The sequence below is a fragment of the Scyliorhinus torazame genome, chromosome 15, assembly GCF_047496885.1.
Source record: "Scyliorhinus torazame isolate Kashiwa2021f chromosome 15, sScyTor2.1, whole genome shotgun sequence".
In the NCBI taxonomy this organism is placed as follows: domain Eukaryota; kingdom Metazoa; phylum Chordata; class Chondrichthyes; order Carcharhiniformes; family Scyliorhinidae; genus Scyliorhinus; species Scyliorhinus torazame.
The window spans coordinates 121361349-121377496 of NC_092721.1; the positions used below are offsets into that span (position 1 = coordinate 121361349).

A 16148-nucleotide genomic window follows, 5' to 3' on the forward strand; every position below is an offset into this window, starting at 1 on the left:
GGTCGTGGTCTGTATTAGAGGGCGGGCCTTGTCTGCGTACTGGGGGACCCACTGGGCGTAGTATGAAAAGAACCCCAGGCAGCGTTTCAGGGCTTTTGAGCAGTGCGGGAGGGGAAATTCCATGAGGGCGCGCATGAGGGATCGGGGCCTATTATCCCATTGCGCACTACGTAGCCCAGGATGGCTAGCCGGTTGGTGCTAAAAACGCACTTGTCCTCGTTGTACGTGAGGTTCAAGGCTTTAGCGGTCTGGAGGAATTTTTGGAGGTTGGCGTCGTGGTCCTGCTGGTCGTGGCCGCAGATGGTGACATTGTCGAGATACAGGAACGTGGCCCGCAACCCGTGTTGATCAACCATTCGGTCCATCTCTCGTTGGAAGACCAAGACCCCGTTTGTGACGCCAAATGGGACCCTTAGGAAATGGTATAATCGCCCGTCTGCCTCGAAGGCTGTGTACTTGCGGTCACTTGGGCGGATGGGGAGCTGATGGTAGGCGGACTTGAGGTCCACGGTGGAGAAGACTTTATATTGGGCAATCCGATTGACCATGTCGGATATGCGGGGGAGAGGGTACGCGTCTAGTTGTGTGTACCTGTTGATGGTCTGGCTATAGTCTATGACCATCCTTTGCTTCTCCCCTGTCTTCACTACTACCACCTGTGCTCTCCAGGGACTATTGCTGGCCTGGATTATGCCTTCCTTTAGTAGCCGCTGGACTTCGGACCGGATGAAGGTCCGGTCCTGGGCGCTGTACCGTCTGCTCCTAGTGGCGACGGGTTTGCAATCCGGGGTGCGGTTCGCAAACAAGGACGGGGGTTGCACCTTGAGGGTTGCGAGGCCGCAGATAGTGAGTGGGGGTATTGGGCCGCCGAATTTGAAGGTAAGGCTCTGTAGATTGCACTGGAAGTCTAATCCCAGTAATGTGGGGGCGCAGAGTTGGGGAAGGACGTAGAGCCTGTAGTTTTTGAACTCCCTCCCCTGCACCGTTAGGGTAACTATGCAGAAACCTTTGATCTGTACGGAGTGGGATCCTGCAGCTAGGGAAATCTTTTGTGCGCTGGGACGGATGGTCAAAGAACAGCGTCTTACCGTGTCGGGGTGGATAAAGCTCTCCGTGCTCCCAGAGTCGACTAGGCATGGTGTCTCGTGCCCGTTTATCAGCACCGTTGTCGTCGTCGTCTGGAGTGTCCGGGGCCGAGCTTGGTCCAGCGTTATTGAAGCGAGACGTGGTTGTAGTAGTGGAGCGTCTTCTTCGAACCCCGTGGAGCCGTCGACACTGGGGTCCGGTGTTGCCGTCCAAGATGGCGTCGGGGATGAACAAAATGGCTGCCCCCATGCATCGCACATGGCTGGGGGGTCACAAGATGGCGGCGGGGGTGGACAAAATGGCCGCCCCCATGCGTCGTACAGGTCTCGGGTGGTCCAAGATGGCGGCGCCCTTCCTCCCCTCGTGGTGGCCGGGACCCAAAATGGCGGCGTCTGCGGGTCGCACATGGGGCGCTGGGGGGGGTTGGGGAGCGTTAGGAACGCGCGGGGCTCCCTCATCTCTGGGGACAGCGGTGGTCGCGACCCAAATTGGTAGCGCCGGCGGGTCATACGTGGGGCGCGGGGGGGGGGGTTTGGGGGGCGTTATAGCCGCGCATAACTCCCTCTTCTCCGGGGAGAGCGGTGGTCGGGACCCAAAGTGGTAGCGCCGGCGGGTCATACATGGGGCGCGGGGGGGGGGGTGTTGGGGAGCGTAAGCGGCGTGCAGGGCTCCCTGTTCTCCCGGGACCGCGGTGATCGGGACCCAGAGTGGCTGCGCCTGCGGGTCGTACATGGGGCGCTGGGGGGGTTGGGGAGCGTAAGCGGCGTGCAGAGCTCCCTGTTCTCCCAGGACAGCGGCGACCTCGCGGGACTGGCACACAACCGTGAAATGGCCCTTTTTCCCGCAGCTCTTGCAGATTGCTGCGCGGGCTGGGCAGCGCTGCCGGGGGTGTTTCGCCTGGCCGCAGAAATAGCAGCGGGCGCCCCCGGTGCGACTTGGAGTTTGGACCGCGCAAGCCTGTGGGGTGTCCGGGGGGGGGGGGGTGGGTTTGTCGCGACGGGTACGTACGGAGCCCAATGGGCTGCCGTGCGGTCGGGGCCGTAGGCACGGGTATTACGCGCGGCCACGTCTAGGGAGGCTGCTAGAGCCCGTGCCTCTGAGAGTCCTAGCGACTCTTTTTCTAGAAGTCTTTGGCGGATTTGGGAGGAGTTCATACCTGCCACAAAAGCATCGCGCATTAACATGTCCGTGTGTTCATTTGCGTTCACCGACGGGCAGCTGCAGGCTCGTCCCAAAATTAGTAGCGCGGCGTAGAATTCATCTATCGATTCTCCGCGACTTTGTAGTCTCGTTGCGAGTTGATAGCGAGCGTAGATCTGGTTTACTGGGCGGACATAGAGACTTTTCAGTGCTGCGAACGCCGTCTGGAAATCCTCTGCGTCTTCGATGAAAGAGAAAATCTCCGTGCTTAACCTCGAGTGTAGGACCTGTACTTTTTGGTCTTCTGTGACCCGGCCGGTGGCCGTTCTGAGGTAGGCCTCGAAATAAGTCTGCCAATGCTTGAAAGCTGCTGCCACGTTCACTGCGTGGGGGCTGATCCTCAGGCATTCCGGGATGATCCTGAGCTCCATAGTCCTTTTTAGGCACGCTTAATAAATTGTAGCGCACAAAGACTCCGAGAGACGAATAGAGTGAAGTCGATGAGGCTTTATTAAGCATGTATGTTTCCCCCGCAGTTCAGTAGTAGACTACCTGCAGGGGAGGGCTCCAGGTACTTATACTCCGCCTTCAGGGCGGAGCTAGAGGTCAACGTCCAACCAGGACCCGGGATCTGTCAGTCAATGACATCATGGCTTCACAGTCCCACATGACCCCTAATGCATACTACCACAATAGTTTGCTGGAACTTCAAAGCATTGAATCAGATAGTTTATTTTTATAGCTCTGCAGGGATCCATCAATTTAACCGTATTTTGTTATGAGTTTGCCTCTTTGTTCTCAAAGATAGAACAGTCCAGGGGCCTGCCCTTTCCCTTCCAAGAAGCACTCACGAGCAAAGAGGCAGGCTCATTAAAAAAAAATACACAGTTCCACACCGGAGGAAGCACGGGATGAGCAAAATTAATTCCAAACAAAGGACCCATGCACCGGTGCCACTGGAACACTCCCTGTCACATTGTCACACTCAGAGTCACTGTCTCATGAGTGAACCTATTAGCTAACCCACTTCTAAGGATCACTCGAAGTCTCCAGACCCTGCCGGTCTGGCTCGCCCATTATTATCAAATAGTTTGATCCCATCCATCCCGGACCTGGCCAGAAAATCTGACAAGCTCTGTGTCACAACCTCTGTCTTAAACCCTGGCTCCACGTTACACTGCAGCTAGGTTCACAGCAAATGCACATGTCACTTGGTTATCCCCATATATAGGACCTGCCTGCACACCAGTTTCTTAGCTTAGAGACGCATGATATTACAAGATGAACATTTCCACCACACAACCAGCTGCCACTGTTCCGGCGGGAAGGCACAAGGCTCAACCAATGAGAACACCTGCAGTAGACCACACAGGGAGAAATAGGACAGGTGCCACAGAGCCCATCGCTAACACCTGTTGTGAAAGATAGCGAGTGGTTCCCCAGTTGGCAGGGACGGGCGGTGAGGAGAGAGGCTTCCCACTTCAAGGGCTGGGTATCAGTCACTGATGGGCACAGGGGCATAGTGTGGACGACATGATGACGGAGGGCCCAAGGGAGGCGAGGAAAATGTTGAGAGTGGCACAGCAGTGCAACTCAGGGTGATCATGTAGTCTGGTGGCTTTGGATGGTCAAAGGAATGTTCACCTTGCTGACAGTCTCAGTTTCTCTCCCCTTCCCCCACAAAGAAATGGGTTTTGGAACTCAGTCTTTCAGGCTACCTATCTACCTGTCCGCTTCTGCCATCGTGGATGCACGGTTGCGCGGGTGGCAGGACCAGCCAGAATGGCCCTGCACGAGAGGAGCCTGACCCAGAACAGCAGGGACCAGCCAGTGAGGCTCAAGTGCTGGCCATCCACCAGGTTGAGGAGGAGGTGTAAAGGCAGCGCCGCATCAAACAACATTTGTACCATCAGTTGTTGTTCTTCGAGGAGCTACCGGACCACGTGTATCGGCATTGACCTGAGACTGTGGAGCTCACCAAGGAGACTGTGGGACACCTGTGCCAGATGGTAGCACACCTGGCACTGCGAGGGTTAGGAGAAAGACACCCGTTCTCGTGGCAATCAGGTTGATGGTGGCTCTTACCTCTGGTTCGTTCCAGGGTTCAAGCAGGGGACTTGTGCAGGATCTCACAATCGTTCGCTTTCAGGTGCATCTTAAATGTGACAGATACCCGAAGCGCAGACTATATAAACTTCCACCTGGACCAGGCCCACCAAGATGCCCTTGCTGCTGAATTTACTGCCATTGCTGGAATACCCCAGGTCCAGGGGGCTATTGATGAGAAGCATGTCACCCTCAGAGCACAGGTTGGTGCTCTTCATTAACAGGAAGGGGTTTCACTTCCTGAACTTGCAGTTGGTGTGTGATCACCAGCTGCATACCAGCTGTGCATGATACCCAGGAGCGTGCACGATGTTTACATCCAGGAATTCCTGGCACTTTTGAGGTGCTCCGTTGGGTGAAGGGTTGCCTAGTCGGCAAAAAGGCCTGCCCACTGAGGTCAAAGCTGATGACGCCTGTGCGAAGCCCCCAGACTGAGGCAGAGAGCCATTATAACGATACTCATTCAGCAACCATGGGTGTCTTTGAGCGGTGCATCAGTGAATTCCACCGCCTGGACCGCTCTAGTGAGCCTCTCCAATACAGCCCCCAGAGGGACACGCCCATCGTTATGGCCTGCTACATCCTGCACAACCTCACGCAACAGCGGAGCAATATGCTGGAGAAGGGGGGTGGTCGGCAGGCCTCTTTGTACGAGGAGGATGAGGATGGTGTCCAAAAAGGAGCCAGCAAGGACCCGGAGCTGGTACGGCAGGCCGCTGAAGGTGTAATTCAGGGTCATTCCACCAGGGACAACTTCATTACCTCCCAATTTACCGATTAGGAGGCACAAACACCGGCTGCCTGTCCACCCTCTTCCCCACACTCCTTGCCGCCAGCTTCCCTCGTCCTTAATTTCATCCCCTTCGCTCTCCCTCAGTCTTTCACTCCTTCCATCTCCTTTAAAAGTTCACTCCTCTCTCTCTCAGCCTTTCACTCCTTCCTAAGATTTCAGCTTCCGCTCCCCACTTCGAGGATCATCTTAGCATCTAGCACGGTGTTGGGCCAGGATTGGCAGTATCACTGGGTCTTGTCTGCGGAACAGAGGATGATGACGACTCATTGTGAGATGAGCTCTCGTGTTTGTTATTTTGTGACAATATTTGACTCTGGTCTTTAAGATAACATACCACTGCCTGCCCGGGTGAACCCTGCTTGTGCATTGGGGATTCCTTCTCATGGGCCCCAAGATGTTGGAGGATGAGGTGTGTTGGGGGAGGGGTAGGTTGTGTTGGGGAGGTGGTGAACGGATTGGGCTCATTTATTGGGGATGCTGTCATACTTGGTAGTCTCAAACAGCGGCCTACCATTGATGTATGCACCTGGGATGTTAATGCATCCAAGCCATCCTGAGAGCACCCCGCAACCTCCTCCACACCTCCCCAAGATGTCGATGCTCCGGGTTGTTCTGAGGGTCTGGAGCGAGGTGAGGGGCTGCAACCATGGATGGCCCAACCTCATCTGATGGGGTCCTGGAAGACAAAACACAAGAAGTCAGATCTTGGGAAGGATAGGTCCATGAGAGATGATAGACTCACTTGAGACAGGAACATCAGATTTGCATTGGACTCTCAGTTCCTTGCCGCATGCCAAACTCCCTGTCAACCACTGCTCTCGCCTTGGCCTTTCCCGTAAGTTCTATGGCTGTTTCCTCAAAGGGGAGCATATATCTGGGATGCCCCTGCCTGTCTTCTGATGCTCCCTCCGATTATGGCCAACTTTATCATTGGGGACACATAAAGGACATAGTGAGACACTGGCATGCCAGTTAGTTTGTTGGGGGGTGGGGGTGGGGGGGGGGGGGGGTTCTAGCTGCTGGAATGTGTGGGCAAGGCTGCTAATCAAAAAGTACAGGACATGTTTTGGGGGTTCCTGGAGGGCATTTTGTGAGGGGCATACAGGAATGTGCGGTATTACTGCCGTCCAGGGGATCGGAGTCAGATATGAGGGGGGTCAAGGACGGGAGTGATGCAAAGAGTACGCAGGTGGTTACTTACCTGAGCTATTCGGAGGTCGTTCATCTGTTTGTGGCATTGCATGCTGTAGCGCACAAAGACTCCGTGAGACGAATAGAGTGAAGTCGATGAGGCTTTATTAAGCTTGTCTGTTCCCCCGCAGCTCGATAGTAAACTGGCCTGCGGGGGAAGACTCCGGCTTCTTATACTCCGCCTTCAGGGCGGAGCTAGAGGTCAACGGCCAACCAGGACCCGGGATCTGTCAGCCAATGACATTAGGGCTTCCAGTCCCACATAACCCCCAATACATACTACCACATTCACCCCTTGTCAAAAATGAACCCGGCGGGGTGATGCTTCGTATGGTGGTAAGGGTTTACAGGGCTGGTCCTGGGAGGAAAAAAAAAACATTCACATGGCAATACAGTATTGTACAATTTTGTCCTGTTGCAACTATTTACAGAGGGTATAGGAAGAAAAGCAAAATGTTCTTGTGAAAAGTCCATATTTAGTTTTAGATCGACGCCACAAGTCGGTCGGATGGTCTGGTCGTCCGTGTCGATCGCCTCGGCCCCGGTGGTGGTGGTGCTTGTACCGGTGTTGTCGCCTCCAGGAGCCTTACGGTTTCAGCTTGGGCTTTATTCTTTGTCGGTGCTGAGGGGAGGGGAACCGATCCTCCTGGGAAGGGGGCGGTCGCGGGGTGCGGCGGTGGCAGGAAGGGGGGGGTTGGGTTGATGGTGTCGGGGGGGTGTGCGTGTTGCCGGCGGGCGCCAGATCCTGCAGGGAGACCGTGTCCTGTCGGCCGTCGGGGTACTCCACGTAGGCGTGCTGGGGGTTCGCGTGGAGGAGGTGAACCCTTTCGACCAACGGGTCCGCCTTATGTGCCCGCACATGCTTTCGGAGCAGGATGGGTCCTGGGGCCGCCAGCCAGGTCGGCAGCGACGTTCCAGAGGAGGACCTCCTAGGGAAAACAAGGAGACGCTCATGAGGCGTTTGATTAGTGCTCGTACATAATAACGACCGGATGGAGTGGAGAGCGTCCAGGAGGACCTCCTGCCACCGTGAAACTGGGAGGTCCCTGGACCGTAGGGCCAGTAGGACGGCCTTCCAGACCGTGCCGTTCTCCCTCTCTACTTGCCCGTTCCCCCGGGGGTTGTAGCTGGTCGTCCTGCTTGAGGCTATGCCCTTGCTGAGCAGGAGCTGGCGCAGCTCGTCACTCATGAAAGAGGACCCCCTGTCGCTGTGGACGTATGCGGGGTAACCGAACAGTGTGAAGATGCTGTTCAGGGCTTTAATGACTGTGGCCGCGGTCATGTCAGAACAGGGAATGGCAAAAGGGAAGCGGGAGTATTCGTCCACCACATTAAGAAAATATGCGTTGCGGTCGGTGGAGGGGAGGGGCCCTTTGAAATCGAGACTGAGGCGTTCAAAGGGGCGGGAAGCCTTAATCAGGTGCGCTCCATCCGGCCTGAAAAAATGCGGCTTGCATTCGCGCAGATGTGGCAGTCCCTTGTGACTGTACGGACCTCCTCTAAGAGTATGGGAGATTGCGGGACTTGATGAAGTGGTAAAACCGAGTGACCCCCGGGTGGCAGAGGTCCTCGTGGAGGGTTTGGAGGCGGTTAATTTGTGCGTTGGCACATGTGCCGCGGGATAGGGCATCGGACGGCTCGTTCAGCTTTCCGGGACGATACAAAATCTCATAGTTGAAGGTGGAGAGCTCGATCCTCCACCTTAAGATCTTGTCGTTTTTGATTTTGCCCCGCTGTGCATTATCGAACATGAAGGCTACCGAGCGTTGGTCAGTGAGGAGAGTGAATCTCCTGCCGGCCAGGTAATGCCTCCAATGTCGCACAGCTTCCACTATGGCTTGGGCTTCCTTTTCTACTGAAGAGTGGCGGATTTCTGAGGCGTGGAGGGTCCGGGAGAAAAAGGCCACGGGTCTGCCCGCTTGGTTAAGGGTGGCCGCTAGAGCTACGTCGGAGGCGTCGCTCTCAACCTGGAAGGGGAGGGACTCGTCGATGGCGCGCATCGTGGCCTTTGCGATATCCGCTTTGATGCGGCTGAAGGCCTGGCAAGCCTCTGTCGACAGAGGGAAGGTCGTGGTCTGTATTAGGGGGCGGGCCTTGTCTGCGTACTGGGGGACCCACTGGGCGTAGTATGAAAAGAACCCCAGGCAGCGTTTCAGGGCTTTTGGGCAGTGCGGGAGGGGAAATTCCATGAGTGCGCGCATACGTTCGGGGTCGGGGCCTATTATCCCATTGCGCACTACGTAGCCCAGAATGGCTAGCCGATCGGTGCTAAAAACGCACTTGTCCTCGTTGTACGTGAGGTTCAAGGCTTTGGCGGTCTGGAGGAATTTTTGGAGGTTGGCGTCGTGGTCCTGCTGATCGTGGCCGCAGATGGTTACATTGTCGAGATACGGGAACGTGGCCCGCAACCCATGTTGATCAACCATTCGGTCCATCTCCCGTTGGAAGACCGAGACCCCGTTTGTGACGCCAAAAGGGACCCGTAGGAAATGGTATAATCGCCCGTCTGCCTCGAAGGCTTTGTACTTGCGGTCACTTGGGCGGATGGGGAGCTGATGGTAGGCGGACTTGAGATCGATGGTGGAGAAGACTTTATATTGGGCAATCCGGTTGACCATGTCGGATATGCGGGGGAGAGGGTACGCGTCTAGTTGTGTGTACCTGTTGATGGTCTGGCTATAGTCAATGACCATCCTTTGTTTCTCCCCTGTCTTCACTACTACCACCTGCGCTCTCCAGGGACTATTGCTGGCCTGGATTATGCCCTCCTTTAGTAGCCGCTGGACTTCGGACCGAATGAAGGTCCGGTCCTGGGCGCTGTACCGTCTGCTCCTAGTGGCGACGGGTTTGCAATCCGGGGTGAGGTTCGCAAACAAGGACGGGGGTTGCACCTTGAGGGTTGCGAGGCCGCAGATAGTGAGTGGGGGTATTGGGCCGCCGAATTTGAACGTAAGGCTCTGTAGATTGCATTGGAAATCTAATCCCAGCAAGGTGGGGGCACAGAGTTGGGGAAGGACGTTTAGTTTGTAGTTTTTGAACTCCCTCCCCTGCACCGTTAGGGTAACTATGCAGAATCCCTGGATCTCTACGGAGTGGGATCCTGCAGCTAGGGAAATCTTTTGTGCGCTGGGATAGGTGGTCAAGGAACAGCGTCTTACCGTGTCGGGGTGTATAAAGCTCTCCGTGCTCCCGGAGTCGACTAGGCATGGCGTCTCGTGGCCGTTTATTAGCACCGTTGTCGTCGTCGTCTGGAGTGTCGGGGCCGAGCTTGATCGAGCGTAATTGAAGCGAGACGTGGTTGTAATAGTGGAGTGGGGTCCGTTGTTGCCATCCAAGATGGCGTCGGGGATGGACAAAATGGCCGCCCCCATACATCGCACGTGGCTGGGGGGTCACAAGATGGCGGCGGGGGTGGACAAAATGGCCGCCCCCACGCGTCGTACAGGTCTGGGGCGGTCCAAGATGGCGGCGCCCCTCCTCCCCTCGTGGTGGCCGGGACCCAAAATGGCGGCCTCTGTGGGTCGCACATGGTGCGCTGGGGGGGCTGGGGAGCGCTAGGAACGCGAGCGCTAGGACTGCGAGCGCTAGGACCACGAGCGCTAGCACCGCGCGGAGCTCCCTCACCGGGGACAGCGGTGGTCGGGGCCCAAGTAGGTGGCGCCGGCGGGTCAGGTGTGGGGCGCGGGGTGGGGGTTAGGGGGGCGTTAGGGACACGCAAAACTCCCTCCTCTCCGTGGAGAGTGTTGGCTGGGACCCAAAGCGGTAGCGCCGGCGGTGGGTCATACATGGGCTGCGGGGAGGGGGTTTGGGGAGCGTAAGCGGCGTGCAGAGCTCCCTGTTCTCCCGGGACCGCGGTGGTCGAGACCCAGAGCGGCTGCGCCTGCGGGTCGTACATGGCGTGCTGGGGGGGTTGGGGCGCGTAAACGGCTTGCAGGGCTCCCTGTTCTCCCGGGACAGCGGCGACCTCGCGGGACCGGCACACAACCGCATAATGGCCCTTTTTCCCACAGCTTTTGCAGATAGCTGCGCGGGCCGGGCAGCGCTGTCGGGGGTGTTTCGCCTGGCCGCAGAAATAACAGCGGGCGCCCCCGGTGCGACTCGGCGTTTGGACCGCGCAAGCCTGTGGGGTGTCCGGGGGGGGGTAGGGGGTTTGCCGCGACGTTACGTACGGGGCCCAATATGCTGCCGCGCAGTCGGGGCCGTAGGCGCGGGTATTACGCGCGGCCACGTCTAGGGAGGCTGCTATGGCCCGTGCCTCTGAGAGTCCTAGCGACTCTTTTTCTAGAAGTCTTTGGCGGATTTGGGATGATTGCATACCTGCCACAAAAGCATCGCGCATTAACATGTCCGTGTATTCGTTTGCGTTCACCGACGGGCAGCTGCAGGCTCGTCCCAAAATCAGCAGCGCGGCGTAGAATTCGTCCATCGATTCTCCGGGAGCTTGCCGTCTCGTCGCGAGCTGGTAGCGAGCGTAGATTTGGTTAACTGGGCGGACATAGAGACTTTTCAGTGCTGCGAACGCCGTCTGGAAATCCTCCGCGTCTTCGATGAGGGAGAAAACCTCCGTGCTCACCCTCGAGTGCAGGACCTGCAGTTTTTGGTCTTCTGTGACCCGGCCGGTGGTCGTTCTGAGGTAGGCCTCGAAGCAAGTCTGCCAGTGCTTGAAGGCTGCTGCCGCATTCACTGCGTGGGGGCTGATCCTCAGGCATTCCGGAATGATCCTGAGCTCCATAGTCCTTTTTTGGCACGCTTAATAAATTGTAGCGCACAAAGACTCCGTGAGACAAATAGAGTGAAGTCGATGAGACTTTATTAAGCGTGTCTGTTCCCCCGCAGCTCGATAGTAAACTGGCTTGCGGGGGAAGACTCCGGCTTCTTATACTCCGCCTTCAGGGCGGAGCTAGAGGTCAACGGCCAACCAGGACCCGGGATCTGTCAGCCAATGACATTAGGGCTTCCAGTCCCACATGACCCCCAATACATACTACCACACATGCCAATCCTCTTGGTGAGGCTGGCAGCACTCACTGCATCTGCCATCTCATCCCAGACTTTGGTCATTATTGATGGCTGCTATCTCCACCTTACCTGGGGATGAGGGTGCCTCCCCTTTCCTCGACAGCATCCAGCATCCTATTCACGTCAGCATCCCGAAACCTGGGAACAGGTCTTTACCAGTCATCTTATTGGCTGCAATGGAAGTGTGGGCTGTGGGGAGAACTTAAAATCTGCTCCAGCTTGTCAGCCTCATAATACTAATCCCTACCCCAGCGAATCAGACACCTTGGGATCCGGGACTCGGGCAAGATGCACGTGGCCAGCGTGCAGTAAATTTACATACTTTACATCGCTCTTCGCCAGCACTCCCAGCGGCAATGCAAACATGCTGCGATTCCTGGAAAATGGGAGCACTTAGACTCTGGAATGGAGAATCCCAGCCTTGAAGTTTGAAGCTCTTGGAAGATTTACTTGTGGTTTCAATTGTATGCAGCTCATTGAATGTTGGGCCCTGCTGAAATATGGATATACATAAAATGATAGAGGTGTAAAGTCTTTGAGAGCTTGCTGTGGGCAGGCAATAAGTGTTTACAGGCAATTATGGATCTTTTATCTTGCAGTTATACCTTGTCATGTTTCTGAAGGAATTCCATCTTCAACCTCTACACAGAATATAGCACCTGCCCATCAGTTTCTCATAGACATTCTGCACTGCTTTCTTACAGTTGCTAATCAAGGCAACTCTCATTGCACTGATCACATTCAAGTATGTATGCCCTTGCTGGCCATCAAACAAGTCATATGCTGTGACACTCTGTTACTTGTCCAGACTTCATTTTGTCATTTATCTTCACTTCTTTTTTGCCTGCCAATTCATACCTGTTTCTCCCCCCCCCCCTTAATGTTAATAAAGGCTGACAAATATCTATTTTGAACCTGTATTAAATGTCCCATATAAGGGCGGCACAGTGGCACAGTGTTAGCATTGCTGCTCCACAGTGCCAGGGACCTCGATGACTGTGTGGTATCTGCAATTTCTCCCCGTGTCTACATGGGTTTCCACCGGGTGCTCCTCCCATAGTCCAAAGATTATCAATGTGTGGAGCTACAGAGTTAAGCCTAGGGAGTGTGCTCTTTGGGTCGGTGCAGGCTCGATGGGCTGAATGGCCTCCTACTGCACTGTAGGAATGGTATTAATTCTATATGCAGCCATTTGTCTTTAAATGGCCTTTATAATTGAACTTCTGGCTATTTTTTCCACATTTCCTTTCTTCAAGAGGGAAGCCAAAGCTATGTGGGGAGTTCATGCTTATTATTCAAATAGGCTGACAATAATGTGCCGGCAATGAGTTCAGTGCACTTTTGCCGAACGTATCGCCCTCGGAGTAGCAATTCTGGCCCCATTACGCTGGGGTCGCAAAATTTAGCCTTGAAGTGCATGTTTGGAGATCCAAACTTGTATTCTACAGTCACTTCAACAATCAACTTAAAATCAACATGTTAAATACACAAGTTACTCCTCCAGAGTAAACAACATGAGGAACAACTTTAGTACCTTTCTACTCTTATTTCCTGAATTGTTTTTGTGTGGTGAGGAGTAAGTGGGGGAATGAGACACTTTGTACAACTGGAAGGGGCCTTGAATGTAGTTGACATCATGCTACTGAAGGGGAGATTGTGTAAGATGATTGTACCTGCTGTCTCGCATTCTCAACTTTATTATTTTCCTCAACAATCAGAGAACGTGCCAAGAATTGATCATTTCATCAGACTGAGTGAGAAGCGGCTGCTGTGGTGACAGGTAAAGTTAGTCACAGGAGTCGCCTATAGTTAATGTCATTGCAGCATTCATTACCTATTTACAGAGCAATTTGGAGGAACCTTTTTTCCACTGTGCATTCTTTGCCAATTATAAACTATAACAAAAGTGGGCAGGTACTATATTAAAAGAACAAATAACCAGCTATGCAACGTCAACGTTAAGGATCTTAACCTCATGGTTGTGGATCAAATTTCATTCAACCGGCTTTTTACACCTTCTTCAGCAAGCTTCTTTCTGTCTTCCAGACTCTCGAGAAATATTCATCAAAGGTAGAAAATTATTTTCAAAAGCTATGATTTACAAGAAAAGAACTAATTTAAATGTTATTTGTGGATGTAAACATTAACATTGATTATACCTAGCTGTTAAAAAGCTCTTAGAAATTACTATTGTTTCTGCTTCTAATAGTTTGCCTTATAATTTATTACTTTCTAGATTTGTCATACAACATTGTACTTTATCATTTTTTAAAAATGGTAACTATAGTAACTCGAGTTAATACCTGCTGTGGAGTATTTTGTGTTGGAAAGCAGTCACATGTCCCAAAGGTTTAGTTTGTTTTTTACTTCAGTATAAGCTTTTGTTTACGTCTCCAAGTCGGGCCGTCAAGATTGAAATATGATGTACATAATTGTGTCATATGGTTGAATAGGGTATCAGATGCCAGATGTTATGGTAGTATGATCTTTCACATGCCATGCTACCCATCTTGAATGTGGGGAAATGCTAAGTGGAGGCAGGCACCTCTCAAGAAAGAAAGAGGTGGCAAATTGAAGAAATTTGAGTCCCATCTTTTGATGAGTGAAAAAAGCAGATGAGTTAATTGGGGGTGGTGTGGGGGTGGGGGGGAGTGGTGGTTCTGGCCTTAGCACAGGTCATCTGATTGTTCCTCAAAAACAGAAGTTGTGGTTAAAAAGTAGTTAATTATGAAAGAACTGAACCCTAAAAGCAAAACACTGTCAATTTGTAATCACATGAACAAAGATATGGCAGAAAGATTTGTGTCTCGATCTTATTCAACTACCTGGAAATTGTGACTCATTTGGTTCCTTATTCAAAACAAATTTTCTAGCTGTTGCGCTGCTTTAGCGATAGAAAATAAATGATATACGACAGGCTGGACAGGTTCAGAAAACTCTGCTATTTATTTTTTTCAGTAACAAGCTGTTTAAAAGTGAATCAGCCAACCGACCTTAATTTGCATAAATACCTTGTTTGATGTGACGAAGGTGAGCTAAAGCAGGAAGTGTTCGGCGATAGAGCATAAACTGAAACTCATAAAGATAAGGATTGGTCTCACTCCAGCCAGCTAGTAAAGAGCAGGACAGTGCACATAGGCATAGTTATTCTTCTAATCTGCTGCAGTCCACATTATAGAGAATAATAAGTCTGGGGCGCCATTCTCCGTTATCGGCGAGATGTCCGCCGACCGGCGCCAAAAACGGCGCAAATCCCACCTGCATCACGCCGCCCCAAACGTCGCAAAGTCTCCGGCCTGGAATGGGCTAGCAGCGACGTGACGCTATCCGCGCTGGCTCACGTGGTTCACGCCTGCTCCCCCACCCGACCAGAACACCCAACCGGATGGCCGCCCGCCGCTCAGCCCCGAGGTTCCAGTCCCGTGACATTGAGGCGCTCCTGGATGCAGTGGAGCAGAGGAGGGAGGCCCTGTATCCCGGACACGGCCGCAGAGTTGCGCCACGCCTCAGCCGGCGTCTGTGGAGGGAGGTGGCAGAGGCCGTCAGCGCTGTGGCCCTGACACCACGGACAGGCACCCAGTGCCACAAGAAGGTGAACAACCTCATCAGAGCAGCCAGGGTGAGCCTCCCCCCCCCGCCTGATATCCATATCCCCCTCCCCATATCCCCCATATCCGCCCTCCCTCCTCCCCATATCCCCCCTCCCTCCTCCCCATATCCCCCCTCCCCCATATCCCCCATATCCCCCCTCCCCCATATCCCCCCTCCCCATATCCCCCATATCCCCCCTCCCCCATATCCCCCCCATATCCCCCCTCCCCCATATCCCCCCTCCCCCATATCCCCCATATCCCCCCTCCCCCATATCCCCCCTCCCCCATATCCCCCATATCCCCCCTCCCAAATATTCCCAATATACCCCCTCCCCCATATCCCCCCTCCCCATATCCCCCCTCCCCCATATCCCGCCTCCCCATATCCCCCATAACCCCCATATCCCCACTCCCCATATCCCCCATATCCCCCATCCCCCATATCCACCATATCCCCCTCCCCATATCCCCCTCCCCATATCCCCCCTCCCCCATATCCCCCCTCCACCATATCCCCCTCCCCATATCCCCCCTCCCCATATCCCCCATATCCCCCTCCGCATATCCCCCCTCCCCCATATCCCCCCTCACCCATATCCCCCCATATCCCGCATATCCCCCCTCCCCCATATCCCCCATATCCCCCCGCCCCCATATCCCCCATCTCCCCCTCCCCCATATCCTCCATATCCCCCCTCACCCATATCCCCCCTCCCCCATATCCCCCTCCCCCATATCCCCCATATCCCCCCTCCCAAATATCCCCAATATCCCCCCTCCCCATATCCCCCCTCCCCATATCCCCCCTCCCCCATATATCCCCCTCCCCCATATCCCCCATATCCCCCCTCCCCCATATCCCCTGTCCCCCATATCCCCCCTCCCCCTCTCCCCCATATCCCCCCTCCCCATATCCTCCTCCCCCATATCCCCATATCCCCCTCCCCCATATCCCCCCTCCCCCATATCCCCCATATCCCCCTCCACATATCCCCCCTCCCCCATATCCCCCCTCCCCCATATCCCCCCTCCCCCATTTCCCCAAGTGAATCCAGCCCTAACCTTAACCTCTGCAATACACGCGCAACCGATGGCGTGCATTCATATACCCGTCTAACACTGTTGCCTTTTACCACTGCCACCCTTCCCCCCCCCCCCCCACAAGAGAAACGCGCACACAACACCATGGAGCATGTGAGGACTGGAGGAGGCCCCGCTGA

At 54.3% G+C, this 16148-nt stretch overlaps 1 protein-coding gene across 4 annotated transcripts in view; it reads left to right on the forward strand.

Moving 5' to 3' along the window:
• The first annotated feature begins 13157 nt into the window (after positions 1-13157).
• LOC140391779 (PC3-like endoprotease variant B) overlaps positions 13158-16148 on the forward strand; it is a 1275236-nt gene continuing 1272245 nt past the window's right edge. Inside the window, exon 1 of one of the 4 annotated variants that reach the window (XM_072476646.1) lies at positions 13158-13405. In XM_072476646.1, coding sequence (XP_072332747.1) covers positions 13311-13405 — 95 coding nt within the window. In that variant the 5' untranslated portion in view covers positions 13158-13310. The remainder of the gene's footprint in view (positions 13406-16148) is intronic. The other 3 variants (XM_072476647.1, XM_072476643.1, XM_072476645.1) reach the window with 3 other exon arrangements.